Below are 16,864 nucleotides of genomic sequence, written 5' to 3'. Positions count from 1 at the left end.
ATTTGGTCAGCAGGTCAAGACCCCTAGGTTGGAGCAGGGTAGGAGGTGGTGAGCTTTCTGTACCCAGAAGGTCAGTGATGCCAGAGACTTTTTGAAACAATAAGCACCAATTGAAACCCAGGTGGGCTAGGGGTCAAGAAGCAAGGGGATCCACAAGCAGACCTCCACCTGGGTCATCTGAGCCTGTGTTGAAGATGCAGTCTGGGAACGCTGAGGGCAGATTTCCAATAAACAGCTGCCTGTTTGCTCAGAGGCTGCTGCGTCCTTGGAAGCACACGCTGCGCATTTGGTCCTGTTCTCACATTTTACCTCCTTCAATTTTACCTTCCCTCTACCCTACCCTCCAATAACAAGATGCCCTTGGATTAATCTGTTGTTCAGGTCACACATATGACCTCCACTTCAGGGAACCTTACATTCAGAGAGGTCCAGGAGGGATCAATACTTCTTCCCCTGAAGACTGGCCCTGTTATGGTGAGATGTCAGGCACTCTCTGATGCCTGGAGATATTTGGGGGCACAGAGCCTTCCAGTGCATTTTAAGCTGACCTGTGCAGGGGACCTTCTAGGAGACCTTCTAGAAGGTGTCAGAAACCTAGGAAGAAGCCCAAAGCCTGCCCACTGTGTTCTTGGGGAAGCCACAGGCAGCTGGACTCTTTGGTGATGAGAGCCACTCAGATGAGAGCTTGGGGACTTTCTGTAAGGAGTGCAGGCCATCCTTCAGAGCAGCATGTGGGTGGAGGAACAGTGGCCTCTTTCTTACTCTCTGGGTTAGAATCTGGGCTTCCCCACTGAGTAGCTGTGTTAACAGGAGTAGGTTACTTAAACTCTATTCTTCACTTTGCATACCTGTAAAATGGGGCTAATAGCAGTACCCTTCAAGTGGAGTTGTTTCGAGGGTTCAGTGAGATGTATTGTATCACTAAGATATAACACACTTAGCATAGCACTTGCCAGAGCGTAAGCCCACGATAAACATTTATCATGGTCATCCTTGTCTTAATCAGCTCAGACTGCAATAACAAAATACCAAAGACTGGGTGTCTTAACCAACAGACATTCACTTCTCACAGTTTTGGAAGGTGGACATCCAAGATCAGGGAGCCAGTATGGGTGGGATCTGGTGAGGGCCCTCTTCCTTGCTCACATGACAGAGAGCTCACTCACTCAGGTCTCTTCCTCCTCTTATAAGGACACTAATCCCATCATGGAGGCTCAACCCTCACGACCTCATCTAAACCTAATTACCTCCCAAAGGTCCCATCTCCAAATAGCGTCACTTTGGGGGTTAAGACTTCAATATATTAATTTTGAGGAGGCAAAAATATGTAGCCCATAACAATTATCTTTATTATTTTTGTGATCATCTGTGAGTCCCCTTGCAAGGCATTCTCAGTTGGCGGGGCAGTCTCAGAAGTGGAGGGAAGGAAGGTATAGGGAAGATCTTTTTGACTCCAGTGGGATCTTTACAGCCCATGGTGGTGGTCTTGAGCCTTCGAGAAACTGCTTTCACTGTGTCATATTTCCCTCTCCTTTTGACCTCTGGGAAAATGCTCTCGGTTGGCTTAGTCTAGGTAAGAGGAAGAAGGAAGAAGTCAGATTTATTAGGCAGCTACTTCTTGAGCCAGGAAGCTTAGGGTGTGGAGATTCATCTCATTGCGTCCTCTCAGCCACCTGCTGTGGCTGGCACTGCCATTGCCATTTACAAAGGGAGATGCGCTCAGATGCTCAGGGGGAGGAAACACCACCTATCCAAGGTCACACTGCTCAGGAGTTGCACTAAGATGCAAACCTTGAGCCTTTTGACCCCCAAGCCCTTGAAACCAGCTGTAGCCTGTGTGGGGAGGAAAGGGCAGCCAGCCCTGGAGCAGAATTTGGATTGGATGGAATCTGAGGATATAGCAGGAATAGGCACACTCTGGGCCTTTCCACCCTACATGTGCTCGCTCACTCCAGCTGCTCAGTGGGACTCCTCAGACCCCCGAGTCCCTCCACACACAAAGGCTACCTCTCACCCACCCCAGCTCCACTCCCCCGGGGATGGAGTAGCTCTCCAGAGGGAGCTCATTTTGAAGGTGCACTAACCCAGACTCCGTTTTCTTCCCCGCTCTTGTCCTTCCCCAGCCCCTAAAGACAATGAAGAGCGTGTGTTCAGGGAACGCATGCGGCCGAGGAAGCGGCAGGGGGCCGTCAGGCGCAGGGTCCATCAGGTCAACGGCCACAAGTTCATGGCCACCTATCTTCGGCAGCCCACCTACTGCTCCCATTGCAGAGACTTCATCTGGTAAGCCTTTCTCTTGGGAACCTCTAATTACAACATCTCTGTTGCAAGATGTCGGGGATGGGGTAGGGGAGACTATGCACCTCATTTAAAGAATGCTGGTGTGCCTCATTTCTTCCTTATCTGAATGCAGGGGACTATTATGGAAGGCTAAGTGTGTGTTTGGTACATGGGGAGAAATACATGGAAAGAAGCGATGGTTTCTGGCAACTTTATACCTAGAATTTTATCAAAAGAGTTAAGATTTTAATAACCAACAAGGATATTGTAACTGTGTGTGTGTGTGTGTGTGTGTGTGTGTGTGTGTGTGTGTGTGTCTTGTTTTGAGACAGAGTCTAGCTCTGTTGCCCAGGCTGGAGTGCAGTGGCATGATCTCCACTCAGTGCAACCTTTGTCTCCCAGGTTCAAGTGATTCTCATGCCTCAGCCTCCCACATAGCTGGGATTACAGGAGCACACGACCATGCCTGGCTAATTTTTGTATTTTTAGTAGAGGTAGGGTTTCGCCATGTTGGCCAGGCTGATCTAGAACTCCTGGCCTCAAGTGATCCACCCACCTCTGCCTCCCAAAGTGCTGGGATTATAGATGTGAGCCATTGTACCCAGCTGATTGTATGTTTTTAAAAAGAATCCTTATCTTTTACAGACACACCTCAGGGTGAGGATTCCACTGAATAATAATCCACTGAAAAATAATCCACTGAATTATTTACAAGTGAAATTATCTGATGTCTAGGATTTGTTAGAAAATCGGGAAGGAGGCCAGGCGCAAGTGCGGTGGCTCATGTCTATAATCCCAGCACTTTGGGAGGCCGAGGCACGCAGATTGCTTGAGGTCAGGAGTTTGAAACCAGCCTGGTCAACATGGTGAAACCCTGTGTCTACTAAAAATAGAAAAATTAGCTGGCCATGGTGGCGTGCGCCTGTAATCCCAGCTACTTGGGAGGCTGAAACATGAGAATCACTTTAACCCTGGAGGTGGAGGCTGCAGTGAGCCGAGATCGCTACACTATACTCCAACCTGGGTGTGACAGAGTGAGACTCTGTCTTAAAAAAAAAAAAAAAATCTGGAAGGAGGAGAGGGGCTGGGATAAAGATGATCGAAGGCCAGCCCCATTCCACTAACAATACCAAGGCTCAGAAATGAAAATGAGACTGGTCTGATGTCCTCTGGCTAGGAAGTGTCAGAAGTATGATTCTACCCCTAGTAGTCTGACTTTTAATGCTGATACTTTTCCTGACATCCCACCAGCCTTTCTAGCAAGCTGTCTGAGCTCTTTGAAGCTGATGTAGAGGTTGCCTTCATGAACCCTTGGATCCAACTGGGGAGAGCGAGTGAGGCCAGGATGCAGTATGATCCCAGCCAGGGACATCTGCACTGGGCTCTGAGGACCCCTTGGATTCCAGGTGTCCAGGAGTCACTTGTCTTATCCTCATGATGTCACAAAGCCAGTCATCCAGGTTGGCGTAGACATCTGAGATGATATAGCTCAGAGCAAGCCCAGCCCAACTGAGGCAGAAATAATGCCCCATTCCAGCCACAGATACTTCCAATTACCAGGGCAGACCCAGCTGTCTGACCTTCACTTGCTATATTTGGTCATGAACTGAGTGGTCGGTCTTACAGATCCAGGTCTCCTCTAAGCCCATGGGCGAAGGCCACTGAGCTCGAGGTTCCCTAGGGTGGAGCCTGAATAGCTTCTGGTTCCCACTGGGCTGGGAACTTCAGGGAGCTCCCTGACCAGCTGTAGTTAGTACACTAAGGACAGGGGTAAGGCTGGGTTTGTGTGATAGTTCTGTGTCCATGCTGACTTTCTGTCTTGCCCTGGGAACACCACTCTGGCCATGGAAGGAACCTCTAATGTTGGCCTTCACCTAGACAACCTCTTGAACCTCTAGTTCGGGGCACAGACTGGCTTAGAACCATTGGTGGTCTTTGGACTGCCCAGGGAAATATACCTGCCAGCTGCAGCCCTCTTCCACAGTTAGAGGGCCCACAGAGCGTGTCCTGGTGCTGGGAGAAGAGGAATGTCCATTCTATCCACAAGGAAAGGTATGCTTCACTGCTCAATGCCTACCAGGAGCAAGCAGGGTCATTTGTGGCTTTCCAGAACATTGCTGACCACACAGGAATGGCTCTCTGTATAGGAAATCAAGCTCTGATGCTGACCAAACCTTGCACCTCCCCAAGCACTGGGACTGCCCTCTGTGGGCTTCTGGAAGGAGACATTTAAGGCACCTTGCAAGTGAGAGAGAATTTACAATATTCTGCATACTTCATGTACTTGGTGCAATGTGGGTGGTGGCCCAAATTGGGTGGTTTTTCTGTTTGTTTTTTGACCTGGTAACATTTCACTTTTTAAAAAAAAATTTTATTCTTCTTTTCAGGGGTGTCATAGGAAAGCAGGGATACCAGTGTCAAGGTAAGAGGCATTTATGAATTAAATCTTCAGAGGCCCATGGTTAGATCCAGATCACTGGCACCCATAGGAGGCAGGTGCTCAGTCTGATGACATTTGGAGGCTCTCCACAGCTTGCATGCTTTCTTTGTTCCCACTTGACCATTACTTCTGCATATATGGGAATATATATGGGAGGCATTTGCAGGTGCCACCTGTCTCCAGGCGTCCTTGTGATCTCAGCAGGTCCCCAATCCACCCGGCCTTTGTGTCTCAACTGGAGCAGGTGGCACTTTCATCTTTCTGAATCAGACATACTGCTTCAGTTGGAGGCTCTTTGAAAGTCCCACTTTGTCCTGAACTGGGTCTGTGTATTCTGCCAGATCCCTCCCTGTCTCCCTCCCTGAAGAAGCTTCCTCGCCTGCTCGTTGTACTTGGTATCACTGAAAGGTCCTTGTCTAATCCCTTTTTTTGGTCTTGGCTGTGTGATCATTAGCTCTTAAAAATGTAAAGCTCACTTGAAGGTATTGAAGATTATTCCTTTCCAGTTAATTGACTACAAATGCAAGTTTAAGTTGTACAAAATTGGAGGGTGGAAATGTGGCATGGTCATGCGGTGGTTTTGCTGAGGTTAGAGCAGGGAGGTTTTCCTGTCTCCTCGCCAAGCACTGTTGGGTCTCACCCATGGGGTAGTGTCTGGTGGAAGTTGCTGTTCTTTGGGGTAACATGCACACAAACAGTTACTTACCTTTTCAGCCACCTACTGCCCACATTGCTCCATGACACTAACAACACAGATATAGGCCACTTGTGGAAGTATTAAAGTCGATGGGAATTTTGAAGTTTGGTATGTCAGGACACAACCAGATAAAAAAGCCTCAGAACCTCTGCACCGCCTGCTGCAGTTCCCCCTATCACATCAGCCACCCTGCATGGTCCCGAGTGGGGTGCGAGGCCACTACAACACCTTTAATAGACAGTGCTCCATGGGAGGGCTGGAAGGAAGTTTTTCCTTGACCTTGGCGTATTGAAGTGAGAAAATTGATCAGTACTCCCTCAACTGGAGAAAACTGCTGATGTCCTCTGAATATAAATGTTACCTTGCTCTCTGGAGCATTTAGGAAACTGATGGCTCTGATAGCACAGTGTTTTGAAATAGCTGCATAAAAGACTTTAGGGAGGGTATTAAATTAAGGCTCAGTGGCAGAAGGGGCCTGGCTCCCCTTGTCACTCCACCAAGCCCTGAATAGATCCTGGGAGGGACACTCCCTTTCCTGAGTGTCATTCAGCCTTCCTGTCTTTGCTATTTGCAGTCTGCACCTGCGTGGTCCACAAGCGGTGCCATGAGCTCATAATCACAAAGTGTGCTGGGTTAAAGAAGCAGGAGACCCCCGACCAGGTAAGTGTTGGTGACACGGAAATTCTGGGCTTCTTCACCGCCAGCCCCTCCCTTCACTGCCTCTTCTGTGGTTCCCAAGAAAACCTTCTCTGCCTGAGACCCTGTCATTTCATTGTGTTGATAAAAAAACAAAGGGAGCTGTCCACGGTCTTCTGGCATGAGACACCATCCGCAGGATGAGCACAGGTCCAAGTCAGTTCTATCCCCTTGGATATTATGCCAAGTGCAGTGTGATCCCAGCACTCAAGCCCACAAGAAAAATATGAATTCTTTTATTGCATCATCTCATCAGAACTAAAATGGCTAACCAATGTGTCACTAGCTCCTCACAGGTAATAAACAGTAATAGAAACACAAGCAGGAACCTTGTTTAATGAGCTGATGGGGGAATGGTGTGGAATGAGCAAGCCCAAGGAATACTTAGGAGGCGGCAATAACCACAGCAATAAAAAGAGTCAACATTCACTGGGCACTTACCATGCCCTGATTGAAGCACTTTAACATATATTATTTAATCACATAAAAACCTTAATGAGGTAGATGTTATTATCTTCATTTTACAACAGAATAGAAGCACAGAGAGTGAAATTAACCTGCCCAAAATCACACAGCTAAGAGCCACATTCAAACCCAGGCAGTTTGTTCTAAAGCCTGAGCCCTTGACCACTGCCCTACGTTGTCTCTTAATCTTAGAAACTAGCATCAGATTGCCTAGTTTGGTAGAGGTAAGGAAGCAGGAAAATGCAACAATGAAGCTAGGTTCTCCTAACTGAGCAATTACGAGAATGATAGTCCCACTGATAGATTAAAAAACCTTTTTGAGGAAGATGACAGTTGTGAATATGGATGTAGGTATTATCAGAACACTTGATTTCAAGAGCATGCTCTTAATTCTGGGGGAAATAAATTCTGTGTAGTCGTAGGCTGTTAGAATCGCGGGTTAGAGGGAAAGGCCTTGGGTAGGTTTATAATCAGCTGGTCTACAATTTGACTTCCAACAGTACTGACTTATAGAGACCTTCTACCTGCTTCTTAATAATTGAGTCAAATAGCATCCTGGCATCTAAGGCATTTCCCATCTTCTCTCTCCTTCTGCTTTCATACTGTCTCTGGAAAGCAACAAAGGACAAGGCTTAGACTGAGCCTTCTGTGTCTGTGAAGGTTAGTCTGAGCCCAGAGCACCAACATTGTTTGCAGGGGCTCTCTTGTGGTTAAGACTGCAAGCCAGCACCTGCACCTCCCGACTCCTGGTCTAGGATCATGACCCCAGTACATCATTGTTGCTTTCACGAGGAAATGAAAGAAAGAGATGGCTTGCTTGCTGTCTGCCTTATTTCCTTCCTATGGACATTCCATTGAACATTTATTGGGTATGTCCTGTATGACAGGCGTTATGCTGTGTCCCATGGAAACAAAGAGGAGTACACTAGTCTGTCCCTCAAGGATCTCAGTCTCATCACCTGCAGGTCTCTGCCTCTGCAGGACTCTAAAGCTCTTCTGCACTTTTTTGGAGGGAAAGGTCCCATAAGAGTCCATGCCATGCAGGTTAAAGGGTTGAGATTTGAAATGTTCAGAACCCAGCTTAATCTGTGACCCAGTTCTTCTGACTGTCTTTCCTGGCATATTGAGCAGTGAGAAGAAGTCTCCAGTGAAGTGTGTTCCCAAACTTGACATGTATCACCAAGGGACAAATTGCCAGGGACTGAGAGAGGGAGGCTCTGGGTTTCTTAGCTTGGTGGAGTTGACTCCCAGTCCTGGCTCTCCTCGCCACCACCTTGTGCTTCCAGAGGCCAGTCTCCCTTAGTGTCAGTGTATCTGCCCCTCAGGGTCATGGGCTTGCCCTCTGCCGGGTTACTGAACTGCTGGGGACCAAACTTTGAGTTCGTTCTTTTGTGCAACCACCTTTAATGTGATGCCTGTGCATACACACATCATACACACATACACACCAGAAACACATGTAGCCCTAAACACCATGCTTTCAATGCCCTCCTTCCTATTAAAAGGTGCTCTGGTGATGGACTTCTTGGGTGTCCTGCACCGTGAACACTCGGCCGGTCCCCCCCATCTCATGTCTGTGTGTCTTAGCATGCGGTGGACTCACACCCTGCCTGCACTTCCAGGTGTGGTAACCAAACAATGTTCCATCTCCACTGCTGTCACATTTTTTTTCTTTAATCTCACAATTCTTTCTGCCATTGTCTTCCTCTCCATGTTCTCTCTGTGACTCTCACTCACGCCATTGTATCTGTGTCCTTCTCAGCAAGCGCACATGTGACATGTCCCCCTGCACGCATGCCGTCTTTGTGTTGGTCTCTTGGTCTGTCTGATGCTGTGGCATGCTCTTGTGTGGACTCCTTCATCCTCCTCCCTCTGTTTTCTGATACCTTAGAGTTTTTAGTGGTCCCAACTGAGGGTCACGTAGCTCTTTCCACCCCCACACTGGATTTCTTGGTCACCTGGGACAACTTCCCCACTTTTTCACCTTAGTCTGTCATTCATACCCCTATGAGGTGATTCCTGAGAGACCAAGACTCTATTCTCAGTATAGGTCCACCATGCCTTCAGGGTGTGTGTAGGAATAGAGTGGGCACAGTGATCTCATACTTCCTTAGCAGTGAGGGAGACCATGGCAGAGTCAACATGTCTACATTCACAAACAGGCACACCTAAACTAGGCATCTAAGAATGGGTGAGTATAGTTGTTTTCAGTAGAGCTGACATTCTTGTTCCCAGGCAAGACCTCAAGTGGTAGACCATCCATTTCAGTAGGGATCAGTGAAATCTTGGTCCAATGGAAGGATCAGCCATTCCTTGGAACTGGGTGCTAGGGAACTTGTCTTCATGCTTGCGTTCAAGTCGAGCTCCCTTTCCAGCTCTCATTTCACCCCTCATTAGTCCCCCACGGGGGCCTGTTACTTATCAGTCAGCCAGGGAGCTGAGGCCCAGCTTTGCCGCATGCCAGCCACTTCCTAATCCCCGGGGTAGCAAGAGTGATCTCCCCAGCCCATGGATGTCCTGGGTGATGGTCTCCTGCCGATACTGAGAGGGGCTGGGGGTGCAGCTGCTCCACTAAAGACATAGATGGAGGGTAGCGCTGTGGAGGGGCAGAGATGACTCAGAAAGGTAGCCCAGCAGACCCTTGCTTCCATGAAATGTGTTATGCTTCTAGCCTCTTCCACCCTTGAGGTCTCATTGACCCTGCCATCCTGTGACACTGGGTGGGACAGGGTATGATCGTGCTGTGCCTTCATTTCCTCATCTGTGAAGTTGGGGTAACCATGGACTGCCCTGTAGGGTGGTGGTGAGGTTTAACTGAGATAATGGTGCCTGGTGTGTGGTCAGGGCTGAGACCTTAGCATTCTTAGTGCTCACCATTCTGTATTAGCCATCTTCCTCCTAATTGTTGTCCGTTCTGACTGATCCACAGTTTCCACAACATTGGGCAGAGTTTACACACTGCTGCACAGAATCCCGTGTCCACCATTGAGCTTCCTAGAGACTTTTTGCCTAGGTGGGGCTTCCAGGCACACAGCAGTATTGAAGGTACAATTTTTTTTTTTTTTTTTTTTTTTTGAGACAGAGTCTTGCTCTGTCACCCAGGCTAGGGTGCAGTGGGATGATCTTGGCTCACTGCAACCTCTGCCTCCCGGGTTCAAGCAATTCTCCTGCCTCAGCCTTCCGAGTAGCTGGGATTACAGGCTCGCACCACCATGCCCGGCTAATTTTTGTGTTTTTAGTAGAGACAGGGTTTCACCATGTTGGCCAGGCTGGTCTCGAACTCCTGACCTCAGGTGGTCCGCCTACCTCAGCCTCCCAAAGTGCTGGGATTACAGATATGATCCACTGCACCCGGCCTGAGGTACACATTGAGGACACTGTACTATGATTGCTTAAAGTCCTGAAGTCCTGGAGAGGACCATGTTGGGGAGTAGGCCTGGCCTTGCACAGTCAAATGGAGCAGCCAACAGTGAGTTAAGAGCATCAGGAGCCAAGGCCAGGGCAGGATGGAAGCTCTTTTCACCTCAGGGCAGCTTTTAGAGCCAAGCTAGGGCCTGCCACCTACAATGACACAAGCTCTCTTGGAAAAAGTTCTGCGAGAGATCCTTTGACAAGTCTTCTGGGGCACTGAGGAGCTCGGTGGTGAACCTGTATCTTGCCATCCCTGCAGGTGGGCTCCCAGCGGTTCAGCGTCAACATGCCCCACAAGTTCGGTATCCACAACTACAAGGTCCCTACCTTCTGCGATCACTGTGGGTCCCTGCTCTGGGGACTCTTGCGGCAGGGTTTGCAGTGTAAAGGTAAGTTGCTCCCTGCCCTGCCCTCAGCCCCTGCATGTCCCCTTCCTTGCTGCCTGCCCCCATCCCTGCTTTATAAAAAACCCTTGTCTGATTCCAGATTTGGCCAAGAACTGAGCGCAAGCCTTTGTTAATCCTGCATTAGTAACTCTGTGCATTTGGTAGGCAGTCTCTGGGCAGAGACCATCCAGGACTGGGTGGAGGGAAACACCGAGGAAGGAGGAGGGCGGACTCCACGCCTTAAGATCACTTACAATCTGGGGAGACAAAATGAGTCTATAAAAGCATAATAATTTAAGGAAAGATACATTAGAGCAGAAGAAAAGTAATATTTTTGGAGTTAGGCCATGAAGGAAGTGAGAGGTGTGAATTGAGGCTTTTCTTGCATGGTCCATGGCTCAGTGCTTACTCTTTGAAAGAGCCGTGCCAGAACCTTGTCATATAAGGTAGCTTGCTGACTCGTCACCAGCTTGGGACATAGGGGATATTATTCCCACGGCCCTGGTGAGGAAACGGAGGCTCAGAGACTAAGCAACTTGCTCACATCACACAATTTATTAGCAGAAGTAGGATTTGAACCTTGACTCTTGCGTCCTCAGTTCCTTCCTGTTTCCTGCCGTGCCACCCGCAAACAGCGCACTCAGATGATGATGCTAAGTGGCATGGGGAGTAGCATATAACACAGGGAGGTGGAAATGTATTCTGGTGGCCTGAGAAGTGTGTCCAGTTTTATAAGCCGGTCCAGCCTGCTTGCACGGTTGGGCAACCGTGAACTACTAGGCAGGGATATTGCATGGACAATATTTTAAAATAGTGTTTTACTGTTTGTGTGGAATGTATTATTAATAAATTCCCATTGTAGAAAAATTAGAAGAATATAAGTAAAGTATAAGAAAATAAACCTAGGACATAACAAATTGGTCATTGAAGGGATCCCAATGAGAAACTATGAGAATTGGAAATAAGATCAGGGCTGCAGTGGGAATAAAGAGGAGAATGACTTTAATATATCAAGGAGGAATGATTTATTGGATGTAGTGACCAGAAGCAGCTGGGAGGGCAGTGATAGCATTCACTGAGATGGGGATACAAGAGGGAAGATAAGGTTGGAGGTAGAAATGGAGCCTGAGTTGGGGACAGCTTAACTCAAGGTGCCCGTGGCAAATTGACACGAAGCTGTCCACCTGTTGGACATTCTCATTGACAGTTGGGGAATAGGTCTAGACTGAGCATTTAGATGTGGGTTTTGTCAGGATCTAAGCAATTAAAGCTATAAAGTCAATGTCATTCTCCAGGGTAAGTACATTGAGTATGAAGAGAAAAAAAGTCAAAGATAATACCATGAGGGTGGGTACCAACATGCAAGGGTGGGCCTGCCAAGGCAGTGAGAGGGAAGCACTCACAGGTAGGAGGAAAAGTAGCAAAGAATGGCACCATGGAAGCCAAAAGAGTAGAGAATTTTTAACAGTTTTAAAAAGAAGTGGTGCCAAATGCTTTCCAACAGGTTATTTAAGATAAGACACGAAACATGGGGTTGGATTTAACAACAAGGAGGTCACTAGGAACCTCAGCAGGAGCTGTCTTAGTGGGACAGTGGGATGGAGCCCAAGTGCTGTAGGCTAAAGTGCTAATAGAGGGAGATGTTTTTTCAGAATGTTTTAGTCAGGAAAAAGACAGTGGCAAAGGAGAGATGGATGAGGCAGAAGGGAGAGGGGACTGACTGTTGATACAGCAGGGAAGGGGAGGCGAGCAGGGATGGGCCTTGGGGAGAATGATGGACACCGCCTTCCCCAGATGGAGGGCAAGCCTGGCTACCAGGCCTGGGCGCAGATGCATCTCGGGTGTCAGGGATAGAAATCCAGGAGGAGGTGAGTGGACAAAGTCATCATTTAAGTTTTGAATCTGTTGAGGGCATTGCAAGGAGATTCCCTTATTTTCTGAAAGAGGAAGTCTTTTTTGAAGTAGGAGGGAGAAGTGGGGGTGTGAGAGGCACGAGGAGGGTGGTGAGGGCTGGAAATAGCAATTGTGGGGACAGAACACAATCCAGCCACTGGACATGAGGGGGTGCTGACTGTGGACACGCCCAGCATCCTGTGAGCTTCCCGGCACCCCTGGAGGTGGGGGCGGAGCCATTCCACTTGCCCGTTGGAGTATTCTTTCTAGTGTGTGACCCTGAACAAAATGGGGCCTGCCTGGAATCCTGTAGATGAGATGAAGAGAGCAGAAGAGGAAGAAGGGAGGGGAGCAGGAGTCTCGAGTGTCTAGCAGAGGAGTGATGTGCTTTCGGAAAGATTAGTGTGGTTACCGGGAAGCAGGGCCTGCTTTGGAGGGAACCCTGATGAGCTGATGTCTGGTTTTTTTGTAAATATATTAATTATTGATCTATCTAGTGAACCTAAATGAAGATACTATCATCATAAATATTGATATTTTAAGAAAGCAGCCCAGACACCCAGACATCATTGTGAGGGCTGTGGGTCCCCAATGACCCTGGAAGAAGGAGGGGCAGGGACAGTGTATTCAGCTCTTCTTGGGCAGGAAATGCTCTTGCCCCTGCTCAAGGAAAGAAGGGGCAGAATTAGGATGCCTGGAGCAAGGGTATCTGTCCATGGGAGCCCAGGAACCCGGAGGGAATCAGGCCGCATGAGGGCTAGAAGACGAAGGCTGAGACCTGAAGCTCCCCGGCCAAAGTGTGCAGACTTTTACTCTCCTGTGGCTCTGATGTTATTACTTGGCCTTTTTTTCCCCTTGCTGCTGTTCTGTGACCCTCTCCTTCTCCCTCTCCCTCTCTCTTTGTCTTTCTCTCTCTTTAATTAAGAGAGCTTATTTTTTTTAAGAGCATTTTTAGGTTCACAGCAAAATTGAGCAGAAAGTACAGAGTCCCTGTATTATGTGCCCCCCAACACACACGGCCTCCCCCCACCAGCATCCCCACCACAGCAGCACACGTGCACAGCCATGGAACCTGTACAGCACATCATTATCACTTACAGTCTGTGGTTTACCTTGGGATCCACACATGGTGTTGAGCATTCTGTGGATTTGGACAAATGGACAGTGCTCGTTATCTACCATGATAGTATCATACAGAGTAGCTGGATGGCCCTGGAAAATTGCCTGCTTCCACTTATCTCTTTAGATCCTTTCTCCTCCTTAAGGCTTCTTGGCCCTGTAGACTCCTTACCCTGTGGAGAGGGGTCATGGCCAGAAGAGGCCAGTATGGGCCCAAGGCAAGGGCTGCTTGTGCCCAGGTCTAAGCCTGGTTCTGCTACTATGATTACTAAGAAAAAGAAATCAAGACTTAGTGACCTGCAAGCATCCCCGAGCAAGTCCCTATGAAGCTGGCTTTTGTACCCATGCAGCCTGGCCCTGTTCCTGGCTTTGGCAGGTGCTCTATGCCACCCTTTCCTGCTTAGGAAGACTCAGCCAGGCTTTCTCTCTTGCTGGACCATGCTAGCAGGGCCTCCTAGGCTGGAGCCCTGGTCCCCTGGTCCTGGCTGGAGATCATCTATTTGGCCTGCTGCCCTATGGCTTCAGCTTTTTTGCCATTCCCATTCCCATTCCCGGAAATAGATTCCAGTATTTTCAGCAAAACAGGTTTCTTCAGAGCTTGGGTCTACGAGGAAGGATCCATGAGACTGTCCTGGTCACTCTTTCTCCAGTCTAAAACTGTCTGAGCCACACAGGTTCAAGCATTGTGTGTGTACCCTTCTGGGGACTGTCCCTTTGTCAGCCAGGTAGAGGGAGCATAATTATGTCTGCTTTTATGACAAGGAAATGGAAATCTGGAGAGAGTGGGTGCATGCAGGGCATTCAACCAGGAACTGTGGGGCAACCAGCCTTTGTCCTTTTCCAGCCCACAGCCACAGAGGGGCCAGACCCTTGCAGGATGCTCACACGATCATTGGGTAACTGAGATCCTTAACCGAGGGCAGAAAAACGCTGGCACAAAGTGAGCAGGCAAAATAGTTCATTTCTTTCTTTCATTTTGTGACTCAAGTGCCTGCTGCGTCTGAGTCTCTCCAGACTCATTCGTGGGTCTGTCCGAGCCCCTCAACCACTATTAAACAGTCCAGAAATCAGCTTCCCAGGTTCCAGGAGCAGCATCGCTAGTCTCGGGCGTTTGGAGCCTTTTCATTCTGCACTTTGTTGGAACAGTGCTGCCTTCTCCAATCTCAGGTTCACTGGCACCATGGGCCCCTCTGGGGCCCTTTTCCACCTGTTTTATTTTCCCATTGACGCATGGAGTCAGTGGCCCCTGGAGGCAGAGACGCCCAATACCCTTTGATTGCAGTTTCCTTCTCTAGAGAAGATCCAGTTCTCACCTGCCCCCGTCCCATCCCCCACACTCATGTCTCAGCACAGCTGCTCTGAAGTCATCGGACACCAAGGGGCAACTTCACAGGACAGCCAGACCTCCTGACGGAGCCTGCAGTTGGGCCTGCGGGGGCCTGTGGAAGCGGAAGCCCTGCTTTTTCTCATCCCCATCTGGGGTGAATGCTCTGCACCTGCTGTCCTCCAGGACAGGGGACGAGGCACAGGGAGGAAGGTGTACTCCACGAAGACCTGGCCTGGAGATTCCTAAAGAATCTTCTTCCTCGCTCCTGCCTCTCTCTGACACACATCTTAATAACTGCTCTGATCTGCGGCTGTTTTCAGGGGCCAAGGGGACAGGGTGTCCCCTCCTCTCCAGTAAGTAGTAAACAGGAGTGGTGGCCTGAAGAGATCACAGGCTAGGATTTGGAGGAGCTGTCCTGGTTTGGGTACTGCCTAGCTGGGAGGTTGCAAGCAGGTCACCCTGGCTTAGTGCCCTTGGCTTTTAACCCCAACTGCCCTCTTCCCTTCTGAGGACAGTAATAAAAAATAAAAATGGAGTCATCTTAGCCACATACCTTGGGGTGGCTGTGCAGAGCCATAAAGATGAAAGAAAGGCCTGCCTGTCTCCCTCCTTCCTTTCCTTGTTTAAAAAAAAAAAAGTATTTTGGATACTTAAAAACACTAAAAACATGCAGAATAATTTTTAATTTTCAACATTTCTGAAAATGTCAGTCCTTTACTATTTTTAACAGCTAGGCCCCTTGTCGTAACTTCAACTTTTATTTTTAGAATTATAAAGAGCACAATACATAAACACATTCTCACTGTTCTTACTGTCAAAGATCCAAGCAAGACTGAAGTTAGATATATATTAAAAATATTAAAGGCTTTCTTTATATTCTCTTTCCACTTTCATCCTTAGACTTCTAAAAATGTGCTATGGGTCCTCTTACTTCTAAAAATGTCCTCTTTTTGTGTGCCTTTGCTGCACGGATACTCACACACACTGCGTTAGAGTCTATTGCTACATAACAAATGACCCCAGGACACAGTGGTGTAAAACAACCAATACTTATTTTCTCAGAGTTTCCGCTGGTCAGAAATCTGGATGGAGCTTAGCTGGGTACATCTGACTCTCATGAGGTTTCAGTCAAGCTGAGAGCTGGGGCTGTTGTCTCATCTGAAAACCCAACTGGAAGAGGATCCACTTCCAAGCTCGCCCACATGGCCATTGACCGGAGACATCAGTGCTCTGCCGTATGGGCCTCTCCACACAGTGACTGGCTTCCTTCAATGCAAACAAGAAAGTGAGAAAAGATGCCCCAGACACGAGGCAATGGGACATCTTATCGCTTTTGTTGTTTTCTGTTCATTAGAAGAGAATCACTACGTCCAGTCCTCTCCAAGGGAGGGAGTTACATAAAAGCATGAACACTATGAGGCAGGGGCAATCAGGAGGCAGCTTAGGGGCTGCCTGGAACACCTGCACCTCCCCATCCACATCCCCTTCGCCTCCTCACAAATGCAATCGTCTTGTCTGTGGGGTCTACCCTGACCACTGGGTAGCTCTCAAGCTCTTGTCTCTCGTCTCTTACTTCCTCTGATTTTTTTTCTAACATAGCACTTATCATCTTCTAATGTTCTAAATTACTTTCTTTTTTTTTTTTTTTTTGAGATGGAGTCTCACTCTGTTGCCCAGGCTGGAGTGCAGTGACATGATCTCGGCTCTCAGCTCACTGCAACTTTCACCTCCCAGGTTCAAGCAATTCTCCTGCCTCAGCCTCTGGAGTAGCTGGGACTATAGGTGCATGCCACCACACTAGGCTAATTTTTGTATTTTTAGTAGAGACAGGGTTTCACCATGTTGGCCAGGCTGGTCTCAAACTCCTGACCTCAAGTGATCCGTCCTCCTCAGCCTCCCAAAGTGCTGGGATTACAGGTGTGAGCCACCACACCCAGTCTAAATTACTTGTATAATGTTAGTTTCTTTCTTTCTTCCTTTCTTTCTTTCTTCTTTTCTTTTTTTTTTTTTTTTGAAAGAGTCTCACTTTGTCACCCAGGCTGGAGTGCAGCGGTGCAATCTCAGCTCACTGCAACCTCTGCCTCCTGGGTTCAAGTGATCTTCCTGCCTCAGCCTCCCAAGTAGCTGGGATTACAGGCACCTGCCACCGC

General features: G+C 48.4%; 1 protein-coding gene across 18 annotated transcripts in view; it reads left to right on the top strand.

Moving 5' to 3' along the window:
- Positions 1-16,864, top strand: part of PRKCE (protein kinase C epsilon) — a 537,105-nt gene that overhangs the window by 321,922 nt on the left and 198,319 nt on the right. For all 18 annotated transcript variants that reach the window (XM_003308992.7, XM_016948463.4, XM_054677822.2 and 15 more), the window contains 4 exons: positions 2,124-2,283; positions 4,668-4,702; positions 5,992-6,077; positions 10,249-10,378. In XM_003308992.7, coding sequence (XP_003309040.2) covers positions 2,124-2,283; positions 4,668-4,702; positions 5,992-6,077; positions 10,249-10,378 — 411 coding nt within the window. The remainder of the gene's footprint in view (positions 1-2,123; positions 2,284-4,667; positions 4,703-5,991; positions 6,078-10,248; positions 10,379-16,864) is intronic.

Source organism: Pan troglodytes, chromosome 12, assembly GCF_028858775.2.
Source record: "Pan troglodytes isolate AG18354 chromosome 12, NHGRI_mPanTro3-v2.0_pri, whole genome shotgun sequence".
In the NCBI taxonomy this organism is placed as follows: Eukaryota; Metazoa; Chordata; class Mammalia; order Primates; family Hominidae; genus Pan; species Pan troglodytes.
The sequence above is the reverse complement of the archived record's forward strand: the minus strand, read 5'-3'. Positions and strand labels throughout refer to the sequence as shown.